The 23,403-nt window shown below is 36.0% G+C and overlaps 1 protein-coding gene across 9 annotated transcripts in view; it reads left to right on the forward strand.

The window, feature by feature from the left end:
• Positions 1-5,394: 5,394 nt before the first annotated feature.
• The window catches only part of LOC117918937 (sphingoid long-chain bases kinase 1), a 37,652-nt gene continuing 19,643 nt past the window's right edge, over positions 5,395-23,403 (forward strand). Inside the window, exons 1-6 of one of the 9 annotated variants that reach the window (XM_034835926.1) lie at positions 5,395-5,614; positions 8,168-8,232; positions 11,164-11,202; positions 16,403-16,577; positions 18,608-19,032; positions 19,130-19,498. In XM_034835926.1, the coding sequence (XP_034691817.1) occupies positions 18,610-19,032; positions 19,130-19,498 (792 nt within the window). In that variant the 5' untranslated portion in view covers positions 5,395-5,614; positions 8,168-8,232; positions 11,164-11,202; positions 16,403-16,577; positions 18,608-18,609. Of the gene's footprint in view, positions 5,615-8,167; positions 8,233-11,124; positions 11,203-16,402; positions 16,578-18,607; positions 19,033-19,129; positions 19,499-23,403 lie in introns of all 9 variants that reach the window. The other 8 variants (XM_034835921.1, XM_034835918.1, XM_034835923.1 and 5 more) reach the window with 8 other exon arrangements.

The raw sequence follows: 23,403 nt of genomic DNA on the forward strand, positions 1-23,403 counted from the left end.
AGGATTTTGATCATTTGGGACTCAAAGAAAATGAGCAGTGAGGAGGTGGTAATAGGATCTTTTTCTGTCTCAGTTAAGTGCTTGTTGGATGGAAACGGACCATTGTGGTTGTCCACAGTCTATGGGCCAAACAACCCCTCAATTAGGAAGGATTTTTTGGTGGAGCTATTAGACCTTTTTGGCCTTACTTTTCTTTCATGGTGTGTGGGAGGTGACTTCAATGTTATAAGGAAAAGATCAAAAAAACTGGGTGGATCTGGATTCACTTCCAGCATGAGGGATTTTGATGGTTTTATAAGAAAATGTGAATTACATGATCCTCCATTACGGAATGCCTCTTTTACTTGGTCAAACGTGTAAGAGTCACCGGTGTGTAAGAGATTGGATCGGTTTCTCTATTCAAATGAGTGAAAGCCTTCATTCCCTCAAAGCGTTCAAGAAGTTCTTCCTAGATGGACATCAAATCATTGGCCGATTGTCTTGCATACCAATCCATTCAAATGGGGCCCAACACCTTTTAGGTTCGAGAATATGTGGTTGCAACATCATAGTTTCAAAGAGTGCTTTAGCAGTTGGTGGAGAGAATTTGTAGGAAATGGTTGGAAAGGTCACAAGTTCATGAGGAAGTTACAATTTATTAAGGCAAAATTGGAAGATTGGAATAAGAATACTTTTGGAATGCTTAAGGAAAGGAAAAAAACCATCTTGGATGAAATAGCTAACATTGATGCCAATGAACAAAAAGGGGCTCTCTCTTCTACTTTTGCTACTCAAAGAGTTGTAAGAAAATGGGAGCTAGATGAAATAATTTTGAGGGAAAAAATTCATTGGAGACAAAAAGCTAAGATAAAATGGGTTAAGGACAGGGATTGCAACTCAAAGTTATTTCACAAAGTGGCTAATGGGAAATGAAACAGGAATTTCATCAAATTCTTGGAGAATGAAAGAGGTTTGGTGTTGGATAATTCCAAGAGCATCACAGAAGAGATATTACTTTATTTCAAAAAGCTCTACTTGAGTCCTCCTGGTGAGTCTTGGAGAATAGAAGGTATTGATTGGTCCCCTATATCAAAAGAGAGTGCTTCTAGGCTGGATTCCCCTTTTGCCGAAGAAGAGATCTTTAATGCCATCTTTCAGTTAGATAGGGATAAGGCGCCGGGACCTGATGGTTTCACCATAGCAGTGTTTCAGGATTGTTGGGATGTGATCAAGGAAGACTTAGTGACGGTGTTTGCAAAGTTTCACAAAGAATATTTTGGATTTTAGACCTATCAGTCTAATCACTTGTCTCTATAAGGTAATAGCAAAAGTCTTGTCAGGGCGTCTAAGAGAAGTACTACATGAGACCATCCATTCCACTCAAGGTGCTTTTGTTCAAGGGAAACAAATTATGGATGCAGTTCTTATAGCCAATGAGATTGTGGACGAGAAAAGGCGATCAGGGGAGGAGGGAGTTGTATTCAAGATAGACTTTGAAAAGGCTTATGACCATGTGAAATGGGATTTTTTGGATCATGTGTTAGAGAAGAAGTGATTTAGTTATAAATGGAATAGTTGGATGAGAGGTTGTTTGTCATCGGTCTCTTATGCTATTATAGTGAATGGTAATGCTAAAGGGTAGGTCAAGACATCTAGAGGTTTAAGACAAGGTGACCCTTTATCCCCTTTCTTGTTCACTATTGTTGCAAATGTGTTGAATAGAATGTTGTTGAAAGTTGAGGAAAGAAGTTTGCTGGAGGGCTTCAGGGTAGGTAGAAATAAATGTAGGGTGTCCCATCTGCAATTCGTAGACGATACCATCCTCTTTGCTAACTCTAGCGAGGAAGAACTGCAAACTCTTAAGAGTTTATTATTAGTGTTTGGTCAAATTTCTGGGCTTAAGGTCAATCTTGACAAGAGTAATCTTTTTGGCATTAGCCTTGATCAGAATCATCTCTCTAGGTTAGCCTTGATGATTGATTGCAAGGCTTCAAATTGGCATATACTTTATCTAGGTCTTCCTTTGGGAGGGAATCCGATTGCTTGCGGATTCTGGGATCCAGTGATTGAGAGAATCTTTAGGAGATTAGACAGATGGCAAAAGGCTTACTTATCTTTAGGTGGTAGGATAACTCTCTTACACTCTTGTCTTTCCCATATCCCTAGCTACTTCCTTTCTCTGTTTAAGATTCCAGCTTCAGTTGCTGCAAAAGTCAAGATGATGCAAAGGGACTTTCTTTGGTCAGGGGTTGGGAAAGGCAAAAGAGATCATCTTGTTAAGTAGGATGCAGTGTGCAAGCTAAGGGTAAAAAGGGGTTTGGGGATTGGGAAGATTCCTTAAGGAATCGCGCTCTTTTAAGGAAATGGTTGTGGAGGTTTCCTAGAGAAAGTACAACTTTATGGCATCAGGTCATTCTTAGCATCTACGAGACATACTCAAATGGTTGGGATGTCAATACTCTAGTCAGATGGTCACACCGCTGTCCTTGGAAGGCCATTGCACAAGTCTTTCAGGATTTTTCCAAGTATACTTGGTTTGTCGTAGGAGATGGGGAAAAAATTCGCTTTTGGGAAGATTTGTGGTAGGGGGACCAAATCTTTAAAGACTAATATCCAAGACTATTTAGAGTAGTAATGGATAAAAATATTCCTATATCTTCAATTCTTGGTTCGACTCGCCCTTTCTCATGGAACTTTAATTTCCATCGTAATCTAATCGATTTTGAGATAAAAGATCTAGAACACCTCATCTTTAGTCTTCATCCCTATAAAGAGAATTTCACCATTCTCAAGTGCCAAGATCTAAGAGAAAGCCCATAGACGGGATATCACAAGGTTTTCGAGATTTGCACCATACTCTTCATCAATTAAAATTGATCTAAGAACATCTAAATCATAGGTAATCTTTAGCACCTATATCTAGAGTATTATTATTTTTAATGTTTTTGTTGCTTAGATTTAGTATCCCTAGGAAGATGGTTGCATGCATCCCAATAATCTCAAGTTTGGAATGGATTTTTCAAATATTTCAACAATTGGTATCACAACCTTAGGTTAGGGAAAAGTATGTTAGATCCTTTCTAGGATGTGTTTGCCTTTGTTTTCAAGGTTTCTTATTTATTCCATGTCCTTAGTGATGAATATATATATATATATATATATATATATATATATATATATATATATATATATATATATATATATATATATATATACACATATATACATGTTTATGTGTGTGTGTTGTGCATGCAATGAGAGATATTACCCATATATTAGATAATAGTTGTCTTTTAGAGTATGTCAATTGATCACATAATGGGAGGATCTATCACTTAAGGATTAGAGAGGTAATCTTGAGAGATTTATAGCACTACCTCGTTAGATTATGAATATCGATTCATGAGAAGTCTGCATGCAATGAATAGTAGTAGGTCACAGACCCAAGCTTTGCCTTGTTGTAATATTATAGGATACTTGAGTGTAATTGACTTTCTTTAATAGAGTGTTAAGTTAGCTTCAGAATTAGATTATGAGAAAGCCAATATTTTCTTATGGGTCCTAGTGGTCCTCGCTTGAGCTTCTTATTAATAGTGGCACATTTGATTAAGGGTTTTTGGATTTGGAATTCATAAGTGTGCATAAGGGCATTTGGTGAAAGTGTAAGGTTATACTGGATTTTATGAATGGTCTTTTTGGATTTGGTTATTTAATTAATTAGACCTCAATAGAGTTAATTACTTAATTATGACCTAAGTGAAATGGATTAGGTGAAGTTACACTAAAGTCATTAAACCTAGATCCCAAATATGAACTTACAATCTCTAGATCTATGATTAATAATGATTTTTTGTCTTGTTTTTTTTATTGTGTTAGATCTAGAAAAGCCTAAGACAAAAATTTATACACCCTACGTGATCCAAGGCTTGGGAACAAAGTAATATGGGGTTCCTTGACAACTTCTACCTAGAAATTTAGACCATTCATACCTCATAAGAGCAGTACACAAAAATGCATAATCAATAATTACATTTTCAGCATACTAGAGCATTATCACCTCTAAGAGGTTACAATAACAATTTGATCATACCATTCTTACCATATACCTGTTGATTAATCACTTAAATATCTTGGATTACTTAAAACCTATAATTCTAGGGTTCTCACCCATGGACATACGTCTATGACCCAACTTAATTCGAATTAGGATTTTCCCATGGTAGGTAGGGTCTTTCACCTTAATGTAGTTTATCTTTTTTTTTCTTTTTTTTTTTTATTTGATGTAATGAGTTTTTTTATTTCAAGGGCCATTTCCTCAATTTAATTTCCCAAAGTCATGCTTATCGGTGTCTTTCCACAATTTCCAACACCTTAAGTACCAAGTGCCATGTTGCTCTTAATACACTTCAAAGTTAGTCACTAGCAAAATTCATATATTCCAACAAAGAACATTATAACTATTTAATCATCTTTTATCAAGCCAAGAGCAATAATTTTCAATACAAAATGCATAATTCAACATATCTCAAATTCATGCAAACCTTCATAGCTCAACAAAAATCAAAGTTTCTAATTCTTCATTCAAAAAAGGTACTAGAGTGTAAATTTTATCATAAAACATCTCTTACCACCCTCTCTACTTTAATGACACTTCAATTGCAACCTTATATGGAGGAAGAAATAGAGCAATTCTTGAATTTCAAGTTTTTCAAGTCTCAACACTTTCCATTAAAGGTTACCGAAAAGCAGTCAAGTAAAGCTAACATCTAATCCATCTTCAAACTAGAATCATTTGTCTTTAAACCGGTCATCCTAAGAACAACCCTCTTTTTCCCACATATTCTTCCTAAATGAAATATAGCAAATAAAAAAAATTATAAAAAGAAACAAAGAAAGAAAAAGAAAAACCTAGGGAACGAATTAATTGTCAAGATTACCCATAGAATTATCTTTTTATCATAAAGTAGAATAATATATAAAAGGTAAAAATTAATCATTTTTCCTATTTTAGATAATACTACCCAAAAATAATGGATATTAGAGTAGATTTAGCGACTGATTATGAGAAATCTAAAATTTGTCATCTTTGATAATTTGAGGGGTTTGATTATAGCACCGATCATATAAATACAAAAAAGGTGATCAAATCATGCTAAGGTTTTATTATATTATATTTTATTTTCATTTTTTTATACTTGGTATTATTGTTTCTGCTTGATCTTAAGGTTTTTTTTATACCTAATCCTATTTTTGTATCCTTATCAACGACATAAATTTTACTATAGAGTTTGGACGGTGGAGATTGAAAGTACTGTTGGTAGGCGTTGAGTAGCTTAAAGTTTTCCTAATTTGAACCTCACTGGTGCTGTGCTAGCTTATAGGGGCAAAATGGTAAACGGACGTTGTGGGTGTACCAAAACAATTCCTCCTCTCTCTAGCCTTTAATCCCTTTCTTTCTGGGACAATACTCTCTAGGGCTTGGATTGCTGCACCAGAAGACAACGTTCTCTTTTTCTCCTGTCTCTGTCTCTATCTGTATCTGTCGTGGCTCTAGGGCTTGAATTGAAGAAGAAGAGCACAACAGCATTAGGGCTTCTGCCAATCTTTCCTCTCCATTTCTTCAAATCTGCAGCAGGTACGCTCTTTCTTTCTTTCAGCTGTGTTGTTAAATTTTTGAGTTTCTTTCAGAGTATATCAGGATCAAGCGTCTTCGATCTTATATTCTGCTGTTCGACAAGAGCATTCTTTCGGTTTCTTGACAATTTAATGTCCGAGTAGGGCTTTCTATTTAGCCGCTTTTTGCAGATCCATCGTCTTTAACTGTATATATTGTTTTTGTATTTGCTGCCTAGGGATATAGTCACAGAATTGTCATAAATTAGACTATGATCGTCTTGATAACTTTTATAGAGCACAAATAGATAAATGAATCTTAAGGTGTTGGGAGAATTTTCTGGGAAATCTTCTCTAGGAACTGTTTTTTACATAACTTAAAGAAACCATAGTTTTGGCACTGCCTGCTATAGTCCTTTTGAGGGAAGGAAGGGCATGGCATGGCATGTTTCATATTCATGTCATGTGTTTGTAGAACATCCTTCAATTTAAGCTGCACAGTCAGCTGACTCCAAGGGCCAGAGAGGGGAAAACCCCTGTTAATGAACCTATTTCGATAATGTACGGAAATACTTGTACTATGTTTGGTTTCAAGAAAGTGTCAATGAAAGCAAAAAAAAAATATTAAGAAAGGAAAATACCAATGAAAATAAAATATAATTAACTTAAAGAAAAGAAATGTTAAGAATTTTTTTTTTATATTTGGTTTTATTATAAAAATATGGAAGAAAATAAAATATAATTAAAATTAATTAAAAATTTATGTGATTTCAAATTATTTAATCTTTATATAAAATAATTAAAATAAATTAAATGAGTTTGAAGTAGAATATAAAAATAATTTATTGAATTTAATTTTTTTTTTCCTTATACTTTTCCTTGCTATTTTCTTTCCCTTACATTTTTCCTCAAATTTTCCTAGAATCAAATATAGCCTTGATATAGTGTATATGCATTCTAGAGTATATTTCCTATCTTGTTCAAATAATAAAAGAATTATAGATGATAAAAAGTTTGTATGAAAATTTTCGACATGTAACACATGATTTTTGAACTGATAAGTTAATCATTCATTTCTAGCCATCCCAACATTGGACCTAGAGATACTGTTTCCAACCTTAGAAACTATAAAGTGGTTTTTTCATGTGTTCAAATGTTGATCATCACATTAAAAATGTTTCATGTGTTCAAATGTTGATCATCACATTAAAAATGTTTTGCAAAAATTGTCAATTAGCCGTATAATTTACTCTTCAACTAATGGATGCTCCCATGTTGGAAATTACAACTTGATCAACCAATGACAATTTAGCATCAATAGAAATCTTCCTTATTTGTTTCAAAACATCGTTTTTAAATTGTGGCCCACCAAAAGAGCTTTCATTTATAACTACCAAGAATAGAGGGGTATTTTAGTGACACAAGAAAGAAAAAGGGGAAGGGGAGGGGGATCCGGGGCGGGGGGGGGGGGGGGGGGGGGGTGTTTGACTTTAGGGCTTGTTTTGTAACTGTTTTCAAAAACAATTTTTTGTTCTCTAGAACAAAAAATAGGAGAACACGTTTGATAACCAGAAAATAAAAAATTGTTTTCCATTTTTAAAAACATAAAATCGAGCTTTTTCAGAGAATAATTTTTAGTTGTTTTCACTTCTTTTCTAAGAATTGTTTTAAAAAATAATTATACAAATATGGAGAATGATTAAAATATAAAACACTACATATAAAAGTTCTTTAAAATATATATAAAAACATAAAAAATAGGTTAAAAACATTTTAGATTCCCCAAACAAACATTTGTTCTACAAAACATGCTCAAAAACTGTTTTTGAAAACAGTTACCGAATAGCGCCTTAGAATCTTTACTCTTTTCTACAGCTTGGTGTGGCTACCATACAATAGTTGGATAAAATGCACTCTCCAATTGTCCATTGGAACCATGCACTCTCTGGTTGTTTGTTGGATTTACTAGAAGGTGATTTACCATTCAACCTATACTGCACCTTCTTCATCAATCCATGTTAGAGACCACACTTTGATTGATTTAAGATCAATTGAGACTGACAATTCAGCATCAAATAGGAATCTTCTTTATCTCTATTGAAACATTGTTTTGCAATCATAGCCCACCAAAAAAGTTTTGATTTATAACTTCCAACACTAGAAGGGTATTTTAGTGACAAAAACAGAAAGATTGATCCTCCATTATAAAATTTATGAAGTCTTCTAGGCTTTTAGAGTTTCTACAATTTTCTGCAATTAGGGGTGACTCATTAATAGTTGTTGGATCCAATGCACTCCCTGAATGTCCATTGTAGAATCTACTAGAAGGCAATCTGTTGAAAGGATCAAAGGAGACTGACATGGACTTGAATTTGATTCAATAAAGAACTTGATTAGTATTCTTGTTCCCCTTTTTTGGTTCTACTAAATTAGTTCCATACTATGTGGACACCATTTAGCTTCAAAACATGCATATCCACACAAAAGACCCAGTGTTCATGCCTATATCCTAGATGAATGAGATGTTAAGCATGGAAAGATATTGAATTTTTTTTCTTTTTTTTTTTTATCCAAGGAATCAAAATTGGAGCCTCACAAATCTCCATGTCAAGCCCTTGCCACTCAAGTTAGGCCTCAAAGGTGAGAAATTTAAATGCTTTATAATTTTGAGAAAGTGAGCAAATTGATTTACAAAGTTCCCATCACTAGGATGATAAGAATCTAGATTTCATTTGATCTTCTCTTCTTCCTTTTGTAATCTTTTATATTTAGTTGTATCATAGAAAATGCGAAAATTGATGAGGAAACCCTAAATAATAATACACAATGGAAAAAAAGAAAAGAGGATTTGACAAGGGAAAGGGAGGGGAAGGAGGAAGAAAAAAGGGAAGAACGAAAATGGATAAGTAGAAAATGTTAAAGATGGATCAACGATATTGAAGAGGTACTTAGAGAAGTCCCCTTTTTTTAATCTATATCCCCCTTCAACACGAACCCCCCACTCCCCTTTTCTTTTTTTAGTTGGATGTAATTTTTATATATATTGATAACATTAAATCCCCTATTGGAGAATATGAGATACATTGTGAATCCAAATCTTATAAACTTAAATTTGTAGGAAAATTGGTAGTTCAACATGGTATTAGAATCTTGTTTGGTGGGAGATCATGACCCTATTTGGTAATTGTTTTCGAAAATAGTTTTCTAATTCTTCGAAAAAAAAAAAAAAAGGAAAACACATTTGACAATTAGAAAACAAAAAATATGGTGTTTTCAAATGACATCTTTTAGTTGTTTTTAATTGTCAACACTTCCCAAACGGAGGCCATGTGCTCGAGTCTCACCACCGTATGTTATTATTTCCTAATTTATTAAGCCCATGTGTAAGATCCAAAAACAAGGTTACCCATGAGGGAGGGTGTTGGAGAGTATGATATACACTGTGAACCCAAATCCTATAAGTTTAAGCTTTTAGTAAAATTGGTACTTCAACATCCCCAAGGTGCAATTTTTATTTTATTTTATTTTTGTTTCCAAAAGTTTGAGGGTGACTTTATCCTATGCTGGTGATGAAAAATGTTGCTACCGTTTTTATTTTAATATGTAAAGAAATGAGAAATACATCTATAAGCACCTAAAGAGGGACACAATCAAAGTATAGCAGAATGCACAAAGGCCTATCAAAAAATAAAAAATAAAAAATAGCAGAATGCACAAATAGCAACAATAGGGGAAAAGATGATAAACACAACAGCTAAAGGTTGAACATCCTAATAACGACCCAATCGCTCTATAGTATCCCAAAAGACAAAGGTTAGCCCCCCACATGATCCTAGCCTTATCTAGGAAGGACTAACCTCTGGGGAAACCTTCTTTCAATTCGCAATTTAAATTTTAAATGTTCATTTTCTAAGAGTTTTGGCATTACCTCTCTTTAGCTGCACCAAAATAATCAAAGTTGAGTCATCATCCAAATCCTTCTTGTGTCTTTTCCATGCAAGAATTGCCACAATAAGAGGAATTCTTTTACTGTTCCTGGAAGAGCCCTCTAGTGACCAACAAAGAGAACATGAGATCTGTAATACTAGAGCTTAGCCACACTGAATGAGGATATGGTTCACCAACTCTTCCTTAATACTGCACAAACAACATCCATACACTAAAGGTCATCCCCCTTCTCAAAAATTCATTAATCATGAGGATCTTTCCAACACCATTTCCCAAGCAAAAAAGGACATCATCAATGGAGCCCCTGATGCCCAAACTCCTTGGCTGAAAACTTTCAAGTGATCTCAGAAGATAAGGTGCAAAAGGACCTAACAAAGAATTGCCCATTATTCATTCTCTTTGTTCCTTGGAAAGGGACAAATGAATGCAATCCAGAAAGTGCTGACCGTATCCATCTTCAACCATGAAATGACCTATGAAAGCGGGGGTTCCAATGACCCCTGCCTTTGCTGCCCAACAAAACCACCCTATCATATTCTTGTTGTAGACAATTTTGAAAAGGGTAGGGAAGCTATCTTGAGGAAAAATTTCCCATACCAGCTATGTAACGAAAAATTGGTTTTAGCCCATTTCTCATGTGGATACAACTTGTGGGCTAAGACGACTCCTGTTCTTACGTTATAGCTTTTTAAAAGCCTATGTGAAAGCCTTTCCAACCTCTTTCAAGCTCCAATTCCTATCAAGTGCACCAAATTCACCTAAAATCTTCTGTCGCATAAGGTTATCTTGCTCTCTGTCAAATGTCTTGCAATCATTTTCTGAGAAAAACTTTGTTTACATACCGAAACTCCTAATGCTAGGCTCTTATTTCTGTTATTACAAACAGTAGTTCTCTTTATAAGATGCAGCTTTTTCCCTGAATGACCATCTCCCACAAGGAGTCTCATTTGTCTTTTCCAACTGGTTTCTAACTGTATTGAAATGATAAACAACAATATGTAGCAGATTGGCAAATTAAAGTAGATTTGCTATTATATTTTTAGTCTTGATCTGAATCTATTTTTAAATTAATTGATTTTTTTTTATTTGAAACAAACTAATCCATTAATATGAACTTTTAAAAATTAATTGAAATTTATTGTGTAATGGATTATTACTTCCCAAAAAATAATGACATGACTGACAATTTTTTATATGATATCAACAATATTGAAAAAGATTTATATTAGCTTGAAATTATTTTATTTGTTGAACTTATTTTTGTAATTAACTAATGAATTGAATTTAACAATTCAATAAACAAAGAAAATATTGTTGTCCAATAGATTCTGTAAGAAATCATTTCTAGTGGGTTTAGTTAAGACATACCATAAGCAACTGCAGTGAAGGCACGCCAAGAATGTTGATTGCCATTGCTTTATTGTGTCTTTACCTACACTGCAGTTTCTATGTTCTGAATAATTAGGTAGAGCTAACCTGTATTTCATCTAATTGGCTGTCTGCAGTACATGCCTATATCATCAATGTGTATATACTGTTCGTGTGTAATTAATGTCTACTACTAATTTGCTCCATACTAATTAGGTTTTTCTCATCAATCTGCTCTCTTTGATTTGTGTTCAGGATGAAGACATATCTAGTTGGATTTCCTAAGTTTATGAGGTTTGTTTTCTTTCTTTCTTTCTTTCCTTGATGTCTCTTCCCAACCACAATTCATGATACTTTGGTTAATAAATTCATCTTTGCCTACCAATAAAATAAAATAAAATTGATGCTTTGGGTGGTAAGAGTTTTCAATTGGTTTGGTTTATTTTAAAATTTGCATGCTGTTCCTGTATTATTTGGGACGCTATTTTGGCATTTCCTTTCTTTTAATGTATTCACTCTCTTATAAAATAAAATTGTATGCTCCTATTGTCAAAATGTTGTGTGAATGGCTGAAGATCTTGGCCTTGAGTTTTGTAAATTATATATAGACTTTACAAGGATGCTATACATGGAAAGCAAATAAAAGTAAATGAATTCCCGCATGATTCTAGCCCTATACATGTAAACTATAATCTGTCAAATAATGTATGCTAACTGTACAGAATAATAAATGGAGAAATAAGGAAACAATTGTGGGCTAAAATAAAGAAAGAAGTGTGGACAGCAAAGCTGTCCTTTGACAGCCCCCCTCAAATTGATGCAGGTTGATCAACAAGCATCAATTTGCTACTTAGCAAGCAATGTCGATGACGAGAGAGAGCCTTGGTGAAGATATCAACAATTTGTAAGTTAGTGGAAATATGTGAAAAAGTGATAACATGAGCTTCAAAGGCTTCACGGATAGAGTGACAGTCCACTTAAATATGCTTTGTGCGCTCATGATAGACAAGATTGGCCATGATCTGAATAGCACTTGTATTATCGGTATGTAGAGGTGTAGGATCGATCTTAAAAAAATCTAACTCTGCAAGCAAACCTCGAAGTCAAATGATTTCAGAACAAGCAAGAGACATCGCCCAATACTTAGATTCCGTAAATGACTTAGAGACTCTGTCTTACTTCTTACTTTTCCAAGAGATCAATGCATCACCTAAGAACACACACCAACCAGTGATGGAGCGACTGGTATTCGCACAACCAGCCCAATCAGCATCACTATAAGCAGCAAGGCGAGTAGAATTGTTTGCAAGGAAGAACAAGCCACGAGTAGAAGTGCTTTGAACATAGCGTATGATCCTACGGACCGCAGCCAAATGAAGATGACGAGGAGTCTGAAGGAATTGGTTGACTTGTTGTATAGCAAAAGAAATGTCCGGTCTAGTAATGGTGAGATAAACAAGGCTATCCACCAACTTCCTGTATAAACTGGGATCAACAAGTAAGTCGCCCTCCTCTTTGCGAAGCTTGACATTTAATTCCATGGGAGTATCAACAGAAGTAGCCCCTTGTAGACCAGCTGTAGCCACCAAGTCACTCGTATACTTATGTTGATTGAGGGAAATACCAGAGGGACTATGATGCACCTCAAGACCAAGAAAATATGTGAGAGACCCAAGATCTTTCATATGAAAGGACTCGGAGAGATGAGTTTTGAGCTGACCAAGTAAATCAGAATCGGAACCAGTGATCACAATATCATCAACATAAACCAAAAGAATAACAATACCCATGTCTGATTTCCGAAGAAACAAGGAAGTGTCATACTTGCTTTGCCTGAATGAAAATTGTAATAAAGTGGTGCGGAATTTATCAAACCAGACCCTTGGAGCCTGTTTGAGACCATAAAGAGAGCGACGAAGCTTACACACATGTGAAGTCGGAGAGGGAAACAATCCCGGGGGTGGCTTCATATAAATACACTCTTTAAGATCCCCATGAAGAAAAGCATTTTTTACATCCATCTGATGTAGTGGCCAATCACTGGAAGCAGCAAGAGCTAGAATCGTACAAACAGTAGTCATTTTAGCCACAAGAGCAAAGGTTTCTTCATAATTGACACCATATTCCTGATTATTCCCAAGTGCAACAAGCCGAGCTTTGTAACGATCCAAACTTCCATCATATCGGGCCTTGATTGAGTAAACTCATTTGCAACCCAGAGGAACAATAGTGGGAGGACAGGGCTCAATGTCCTAAGTGTGATTGGCCTCTAAAGCGACAATTTCTTCCTGCATAACTTGTCGCCAACAATCATGCTTGGCAGCATGTGAGTAGCATGTGGGAATATCAAAATTGGACAATGCAGCAGTAAGGACTGAAATAGAATTGCCAGAACTGGAAGAGGGAAATCCATACCTATTCGGAGGTACAAACACTCGAGGAGAGCGACGTACTAAAGGTGCTAGAGGTGCTACAACTGACTAAATCTGGAGCATAGTAGGATCAGATATCAAGTGAGCCACCGAAAGAGACTATGGGCGGGAGCGTCTCGTATACACAATACCTGGTTGAAAGCGAAAATTGACTGGATGAAGATCTAAGAACTGCTGCTCAAAGGAAGGGAGGACCATAGTAGAAGAGGATATAGAAAAGAAATGTTGATTTTCAAAGAAAATAACATTCCTAGAAATACGTGTACGATGTAATGTAGGATCATAGCAAACAAATCCCTTTTAACACATATTATATCCTAAGAAAGCACATCGAACAGATTGAGCAGATAATTTATATCACTCATGAGGAGGTAAATGAACAAAGCATACACAACCAAAAATACGAAGGTGATCATAACTAGGTTGCTTAGCAAATAAACGGAAATAGGGAGACTCCATATGTAGGACTTGAGAAGGTAAACGATTAATCAAGTGAGTAGCAGTTTTCAGAGCCTCTACCCAAAACATGGATGGAACAGAAGATTCTAATAAGAGAGTATGTACCACATCTAGGAGATGACGATTTTTGTGTTCAGCAACTCCATTTTGTTGAGGAGTAGAGAGACATGAACGTTGATGAATAATACCTTTAGAAGCCAAGAATGCTTGAAACTCAGTAGACAAATACTCACCATCGGAATTTGTGCGTAATGTCTTAATAGAAGTAGAAAATTGATAGTCAACATATGCTAAAAACTCAGTGAAAGTACAAAAGACCTCAGATTTAGAGCGAAGAAAGTAGACTCAAGTAAATCTGCTATGATCATCAATGAAAGTCACATAATATTTAAATTTCTCATGTGAACTAATCGGGGAAGGTCCCCAAACATCACTATGGATAAGATCAAAGCAATGAGATGCTCTACTTGCATGCAAAGGGAAGGGAAGAGTTTTACTTTTACCAAGTTTGCAAGAATCACACTCAAGAGATAAAGAAGAATGATCCTTATTACCAGGTAAATCAGAGTTCAATACATGAGATAAGATCTGAGTATTGGGATGTCCTAAACGACGATGCCACACCATACTAAGATCTGAAACATTATTACAAGCAAAAGACTTAATAGAAGAAAGTGGAGAAAAATCTGGAACAGGTAAAAATAGTGGAAACAAGCGCCCCACTTTAGGTCCCTTCGCGATCGGCTCCCCCGTTACCTGGTCCTGCACAACACAACCATTACCAGAAAAATTAACAGCACAATTTTTATCAACTAATTGGCCAACAAAAATAAGATTTGTGGAAAGCTGAGGAGCAAGAAACACATCAGTGAACTTAGAAGAGGCATCGCCGATAGCAGCTATGGGCAAAGAGCTGTCATTGGCAGTCTGAATGGAAGATTGACCAACGTAGGGCCGAACATGACACAAAGCGGTGGGAATTAGTCATGTGATTAGAGGCCCCCGAGTCCACGTACCAGAGTTTAGTAGAATTGTTACCTTGGAACCCCATTGCTAATAATGCTGAAATTAACATCCGTTGCACCATTTCTGGGGTGCAGTAATCTGGTGCAGGAGGTTTAGGAACAGAGCACGCAACTAAAGGAGAGTCGTGTGCTACAGAAGTTGTTACAGGAAGGATAATAACCGAAGTTTGAAATGCTTAGGCCTGACGATTCTAGGGGCGAATACGACATTCTTTGATAATGTGACCCTTCTTCTTGCAATAAGAACAAAACTTCTTAGGACAAGTGGCAGTAATATGCCCATATTCCTTGTAGTAGAAACACGCAAGTTTTTGGAATGCATAGGTGGTCCGCGTCCTTGGGCAGCATAAGCTACAGTTGCCGTCTTGGAACTGCCATGAGATTGCTTCAGAATAGCTTGAGTACTAAGGCGTTGCTCTTCACGAAGTAACTCACCAAAACAAATATCAAGAGAGGGAACAGGAGATCTATTCAGTAAAGAGGAGCGGATAGATTCATATTCCGAACATAGTTTCATAAGAAACTGATCACGCCGAGTAGTCGCGTGAATAGTCTGAATAGTTGAGAGAGCGGCAATAGGAACATCCGCTGTAACCAAATCAGCATATTCATGCCAAAGAGTCAGAAATGCCAAGTACTAGTCCTGGATTAATAGACTACCATGTTGAAACATGGCAATCGCATGTTCTAACTGAAACCAACGAGCATCGTTATCCTGATGATAAACTTTCTTCAAGTAAGCCCACATAGATTGAGCGGAGCGATAGGGCCGCAAGTGGGTGACAATATGAGGCTCCACTGAACCAAGAAGCCAAGACATGATGCGTGCATCAAGCACAGCCTGTGAAGGAGAAGACCCAACACCCTAAGATTTGTCAAAAGTGGATGGTTTTTCAACATTCGTGCCATCAATATGACCCCAAAGGTCTTTTCTCTTAAGAAAAAGTTCAAACTGAAATGCCCAGGTAGAATAGTTTGTGTCTGTAAACTTAACACACACAAGTGCGGAATCCATAGAAAATAAATAGAACCCGAGACAAAAAGATGGACCAAAAAAAAATCCCAGAAGAAAATTGACCCACGACAGCCACAGAAATACCGAGAAAAATGGTTGTGGTTAGGTGCAGCACGGATCAATACAAACTTTACCGAAAGACACGAGAGGCACCTCCGAAACCGAGAAGACAGAAAAGAATTTGAGGGAAGAAAAATTAGCAACCTTGCTTTGATACCATGTCAAAATATTGTGTGAATGACTGAAATACCTTGGCCTTGAGTTTTGTATATTATATATAGACTTTACAAGGATGTTATTCATAGAAAGCAAATAAAAGCAAATAAATTCCCGCATGATTCTAGCCCTTTACATGTAAACTATAATCTGTCAAATAATGTATGCTAACTGTATAGAATAATAAATGGATAAATAAGGAAACAATTGTGGACTAAAATAAGGAAAGAAGTGTGGACAGCAAAGCTGTCCTTTGACACCTATAAAATTTTGCTCACAGATAATGCAATTTATTGATTAATGGATTATGTGCCACAATTTCATTTCTGCCCTCTCCTTTATAACAGGTGAGTGATATTTTCATCTGTTTGGAGGCTTTTTACTATCTGCTTATCTACCCTAATGGAGAAGTCCTAGGGAGCTCTCTATGATCAGCTCATGGCATGAGAATCTGAGCGGAGCTGTAAAGAAAGCCCTAGCAACGAGCCCTGTGGATCCAGGTAAATCTCACCCATCCTGGAGGTATGCTTCTCATATGATCCATCACTGGAGGACTTTGTTCAAAAGCATATTTATCTTTATAAAACATTATTTTGACTGAGATTATGTGATAAGTGAGCAACCATGAAAACAATTGATTGTGTATGGTGTTCTATCTGTTGCTTTTTTTGTAATGTCCTGTTAAGTGCTGAAGAAACGCAGGAAGAAGTCATGAGAGTTAAAATATTGAATGCCAAATTTGTCATTATGAGAGACAAGAAAAAACTCTGCTTAATGTGAACTATGGTTTAGCTGAAGTGAATTTTTTTCTTTTTTTAATTTTATTGGAAAACCAGAACATTTAGAACAACAATGTGCATATACAAAATTCAAAACCTTAATTGTCATCAAGGCTCCTGTCCATGGGCAGAGATACACATACCATGTAAATCTTCAGATTCCTAGAAGTATAGCTTTCTTTGATTTTGATTGGAATCTTCAACCTAAACCACATGAAACTTTTATGCCATGGTTCAAATACAAACTGCACAAGACTCCTGTCAATAACTGAAGGATGAATTCTTTTTAATCATAATTAAAGCACACTCTGGACTTCCTTTTCTTTTTTCCTTCTTCTTCTGCTCTCTCTCTCTCTCCCTCAATAAGCAATAGAGGTCACCCTGAGTTGTGGGTTGCATACATTAATCAATTGCGAAGATGCACAATCAAGTTTTCCATCACATTGTGACTTCTACACTGCTCCATGAACACTTCCAATTCAATTTTAGTAGATCCAATGCACAATGTAAAGATCCAACAGGTTCAACGGCTCCTCACAAGTTGCACCCAGTTGTAGGAAAGGATCAGAGGGTTCTAATGTTCGAGGCTTTTAAAAAAATAATGGAAATTCTTTTCATTAAGAAAAAATTTTTATCGAGGAAAATCTCCAAATGTTTTCCCAAGCTCAATGCATGAGTATCCTCCTCTTTTTTTTTTTTCTTTGTTTACTCATTAAAAAAATAATCCTTTTGAGTTTTATATATACACAGGGAAGCATTTTAGGTTGGCTAACAGAGTTGTGATATAAATATGGAAGGTTCCTATTTGAGGTGGGATTGACATTTAATCTATCAAGAGTACCCTTGGATGGATCAATCTCTAATTTTCAGCATGAATCAATCGAAAGGGCACCTTGATGGATTGAAATATGAGTTAGACTCTTGATCAGTCTATTAAATTACTTCTTAGATTGAGGGACTGATCTCTTCTGTACTTGGTTTGGCTTCATGCTAAACATTTATGATGTAATTAACCAACATTAGAACCTTTTGTATTTTCAAAGTTGAAAGTAGGGTGTCTAGGTCCCTCACCATCTCAATGGTGTGCTCAAAGAAAGATTTGCATAGGCATTTTGGAATGGGTTAGGGTGTACATAGAAGATTGCTCTTTGTTCATGTTAGACCTTATTGATTGTTTGAGCTCTATGTAGTGAGGGGAGTTTTTTTTTTTTTGCGTTTCCCATGACTAGGTGTGAACCTTCTGGTGCCCTTGTGTACACTGTGAATGCTTTTCCACACCTTTTTGTTTAGGCTCTGTTTCATATAATGAATGCAATGTGCCTATCAAAAAGGAAAAAAAGGGATTCACATAGACAAATTGGGGAGTTCTTCAAATCCAACCTTTTCAAGAAGAGTTTGATTGAATGTTCAGAACCATATTGGCAACTCAACTTAGGACAGAACTGCCAACACTATCTTGAGGACACAAAATTGTAACTGCAACTATAGCAATCAATCCAGGTTTTTGTTACAAATGTTATTCATGTTGTGCACATTTACACATATTCTAATACAGTTAAAGGTTGCATTGCTAGTATATTATTTACAAATATTTCATTTGCTCCTTGTATTTTTATTCCATTTCATTTTTGTTAAACCTTTTCCCATTATTATTGACAAGTAGAAACTAATGATATGAATGTTCTTCTTGTGGTTATTTGTTTATGGACCCCATCTGCAAGTCCTATTTCCATCTATTCTCCGTGAGTTGTTGTCACTGTTTTCTTTTAACAGATATGCAGAAAAGTGGGAGTCTTTCCAAGAATAGTGGCTCTTTAAGACTGGCATCCCAGCAGTCTCTTCGTCGCATGGGCTTGTGTTCTCAAATTGCAACAGGGCAGCATTCTTCCCCAATTGTCTTTCCAGAGAAACGCAGCAAGGTGAAGGCTTCAAAGCGGAGTGAGATCAGTTTCCCCAGTGATAATCCAGAGAAAGTAAAGAGGGAGGAGCACAGAATTGAGGTGGGAGATGAACAGTCTGATCTGTTGGGTGTTGAAGTATTTTCAGGAAAACTGGTTTTGGACAAGAGAAAGACCAGTAAAAGTACTGATGTTCAAACTTCAACTGAAGTTACAAATCAAGAAGCTGTTGATGCTAAACTTACAAGCAAGGCGTTAGTTTGGGGTTCTCATATCTTGTGTTTGGAGGATGTGATTTCAGTAAGCTTTTCCAGGCTGGTTACACTTTTTTCTCTTTAAATTTGTGGCTTCTCTTCCTTGGAATGAGAATTGATATTTTGTTTCATTACTTTGACAGGTATCGTACAGCTCTGGTCTCAGACATTTTACTGTGCATTCATACCCAATAAATAAGGCTTCATGTGGCCTTTCTTGTTTTATGAAGACTCGAAGAAGTCGGAAAGACTACCGCTTCCTGGCTTCGAGCTTGGAAGAAGCACTTCAGTGGGTTAGTGGGTTTGCAGATCAGCAATGTTTTGTAAATTGTTTGCCTCATCCTCTGGTTTCTTCAAAAAAACAGGCTTCAGATTTAGTTGCAATTGATTCTCATCCTGAGTCTCATATAAAATGCAAAAGTCCACCAAAAGTGCTTGTGATATTAAATCCCCGGTCTGGACGTGGTCGATCAAGTAAAGTTTTCGAAGGCATGGTGGAACCCATATTTAAGGTATATTGCATTTCTGGTTTGTTATAGGCATCATTCTGAAAATGCTAATTATTTTTACATATTCTTCCAAAGGGATCTTCTTGGTGCAAACCATACAGAAAAACAGAATAGCCATATGTCTCCATGCTCGTGCTAGCTTTAATACCACACTAGATTAATTTATAAGAGTTCCATGTCATTTAGTTGGAGTCATCGTGGTTCTTTTTGTATTGTCCAACTGTTTCCCACCCCAAGTGAGAAATATTTTCATCTGTTATGTGCTTCTTTTCATTTCTTTAAACAAAATAATGACATTAATGTTCTAGTTATTTATTTATTACTATTACTCTTGAGGTGTAGGGTTTGAATCTCAACATGCTTAAATATATTTTCCGCTGCCATTGCTAGAGCATAAAAAGACTGGCTAGGTTTTATTTCTCTTATATTACTATTAGCAAAGGAAGATGTGGATTAGTGTTCCATCTTAACATGTGAAATGTTGCAAAAAAGAAAAAGAAAAAAAGAATCCCTTGCCTTATTATAAAAAATCAAAAGAAAGCTACAATTTGAATTTCACAATTCTGGGTTTAATGATGTTTCTTTTGAAATCTTTCTCAACTTCTCTCCTACATGTTACACTCTCATGTCTTACCCAATCAACTTCTTTCATGTGTTACATCCTACATGTGTAATGCACACACCCATCTAGTAATAGTGAAAACGGCTGTTGAAGTTCACTCTTGGCTGCTCCCCTTATGGAAAGAGGCATAACCTAGAGAATTAAGACCTTAATGCCTCAAAATGTAAGGCTTCTGTGACTTAAGCGCTCTTCGACTCAAGGACTTGCCTATGTCTGAAATTTTAGCCTCTCCTTTATTAACTATATTGGGTTATGATTTATTTTTCTCCTTTGATTTTGCTTCTGTTGAGTCCATACTTTTTAGCACTCAAATCTTTTTAGCCTCACATTAAGAATTTTACTAATGAATGCTTAAGAGTATGATGCGGGATCTTAAAATTTCTAGCACTATACAATTTTCTCGGGGTGGAAAAAAATAAAAGATGGCTAAAGAAAGAAAGAAATCCTTGGCAATCACACATAGGGTTTCATAAGCAATTGCAATTAGGGAAAAAACACTTACACTCGCAAAGGAAGCATAATAGATTCTGAAATATTTATTAAAACTCTCCTCCTTTTTACTTTAGAAGTTTACATTATTATATAGACTCTTATGACCCTTTCCTAATAGGAAAACATTTGTAATTCCTTAGTTTTCCATGCAACGATAGGAAATGATATCGGAAAGGAATATTATTTAGAAAGTAGAAGAAATAGAAGTTTTTTAAAATTATGAAAGACATAAAAGAAATAGAAACTTGACAAAAGTCAGCTAAGAACTAAAACATAAACTTAACATAGTAACTATGACAAGTTCCTAGATGAACTTAAATCATCATTAGTGATAAGTAATTATGGAACAAAAGCCGCATTTGGTGAATTAGACTATTGTTTGCTTGGAGAAACAGGAACTGGGTTTGGGCATCAAAGATTTATCCATCCTTAATGAGGCTCTTTTGGGCAAATAGTCTTAGAGATTTGTTAGTGAAAGGAACCCTCTCTAGAAAAGGGTAATTGTGGGCAAGTATGGGCAAGTTGAAGGGGGGTGGTGCACTAAAGAAGTGAGAGAAGGGCACGGTGTGGGAGTTAGTTGATCCAAATTAATCTCACAAAAAAGAAGAGTACTTATCAAAATAAAAAATAAAAAATCTCACAAAAAAGAAGAGTATCATCCAAAAACAGGAGGTGGGAGATTTGAAACCTCCTCCCCATCTACCCCTAATCTTAAAGCCATGAATAAACCCTCCTGGCTCCACCCTTGAGATTAGATTACTTAAAGCTTCCATAACTAACACAAAAAGATAAGGTGAGAAATGGTCACTTGTCGTAAACCTCGTGTAGTTTGGAAAAACTTTGAAGGGAAGTCATTAATTAAAACTAACATCCTTATAGAAGAGACACAGAACTAAACCCAATTTCTCCATTTCACACCAAAACCCCCTTTTTACATCTATGAAAGGAGAAAATTCTACTCCACATGGTCATAAGTCATTTTTATATATAATTTGCAAATTGACCTAGCCCTAGAGCTTCTCTTCCTTGAATTGCCCCATTAGCAATTAAAGTTGCATCGAGGATCTATCCACCTCCACAAAGGCATTTTGGAAAAATGACACCACCTTCACAACTACCTTCTTTAGGCTATTCGCCAACACTTTAGCAAGAAGCTTGTAGATACTACCCATAAGGCTGATTGGACAAAAATCCTTAATGTCCTCCTCCCCTCTCTTCTTAGGAATAAGAGCCAAGAAAGTGGCATTAAGATTGTGCCTAAATACCTCCTTCAAGTGAAAATCCTCGCAAAAACAGCATCACCTCCTTATCCACTATAAGCCAACAAAATTTTCAAATAGCCATAGAAAACCCATTTGACCCTGGTGCTTTCCCATCCATCTTAGAGGGAGCAAACAACACCTCCTCCTCTAAGAACGGGCGCTCCAAAAAGACTCTATTTGAAGCACCAATACACTTGAAGAAATTTGTTACTATATTTGGTCTCGTTGCTTAGGGGATGTTGAACACAAACTTAAAATAGGCTACAATATCACCTTTAAGCTTTTTCTCGCCTTCTGTCTTAATCTCGTTTATTTTGAGGCTACAGATGGGGTCACCATTTAGTTGAACATTTCCCATACGATGAAAGAGTCTTGTGTTGTTATTCCCTGCCCTTAATGGTTGAATAGAGCCTTGGATTTCTATCTCCATGAGATCTCTTCTAGAATGGCTAAATGGTTGTACTCATTCTTTGCTTGCTTCCGGTTCCTCCTATTATCTTCAAAGGGAGGTCTCACCCTTTCAATGTTGTCCTAATAATCTATCATCTCCAATGCAACTTCTTTCTTGATTATAACATTCCCAAACACTTATCTATTCCAAACCTTAAGGTCCTTCTTCAAGGCTTGCATCTTCTTAAAAAGCACAACACTTGGACTGCCCTAGGATTAGTATTTCTGCCACCACTCTTTGATCACGTCTCTAAAACCTTCCACCTTAAGCCACATACTCTGTCTTTCAAACTTCTTCATGGTAAGAACAAACATAGGCTTCTTTTGGGTTTCAGCAACATCCTTGGGCTTCTCTTCAGGATGTTGCTTCATTTGTTCCATACTCATAAGCTTCATAAACAATGTCCTCTTAATTGAATGTGAAAGAATGTGTTAACTCTTCCATGATAAAACACAGCTTGATCATAGAGCCAAGGTCAACCAAGAAAAAGGTATATAATGGTCATGGGAATCACATTGCACCATATAGAATCATTATAATGTCCATGAAAAATAGATATGGAACTTCCTTTTGTCATCAAAATAAAAGCATTATTGATTCATGCTGTCTCTTATGGTTGAGGATGAGATTCTGTTGACAATTTCAACCTTGCAACAGTTGCCTCAACCATTAGATTCAAGTCATTACCTCCATCAATAATTGGATTACATGCTTCATTCCCACAACATACTATGGTTTGGAATATAGAGATGTGCATCATATCTCCATTTTTGCAGTAAGAATGCATCTAAAAACTAAAAGAAAAGAAGAATCTTCTTTTGCCTCTTGAAAATTATCAACATTTATAGCCCCAATCTCACTAGAGGGAGTCATCAACTTCATCCATTATTTTCATCGCTTCTATTCCAGCATCCATGCTCAAATTTCTTTTGCACATTCTCATACCATATATACCCAATCTCTACATTTAAAACCATGGTCTTTGTCATCTTTCCATTGATTATTACCATAGGAGCTTTGTTTTTTTAATCAGTAGCTTGGGTGGTAGATGTTTGGGATGGGGGTAGTTGGGGTCCATGGT

The sequence above is a fragment of the Vitis riparia genome, chromosome 7, assembly GCF_004353265.1.
Source record: "Vitis riparia cultivar Riparia Gloire de Montpellier isolate 1030 chromosome 7, EGFV_Vit.rip_1.0, whole genome shotgun sequence".
In the NCBI taxonomy this organism is placed as follows: Eukaryota; Viridiplantae; Streptophyta; class Magnoliopsida; order Vitales; family Vitaceae; genus Vitis; species Vitis riparia.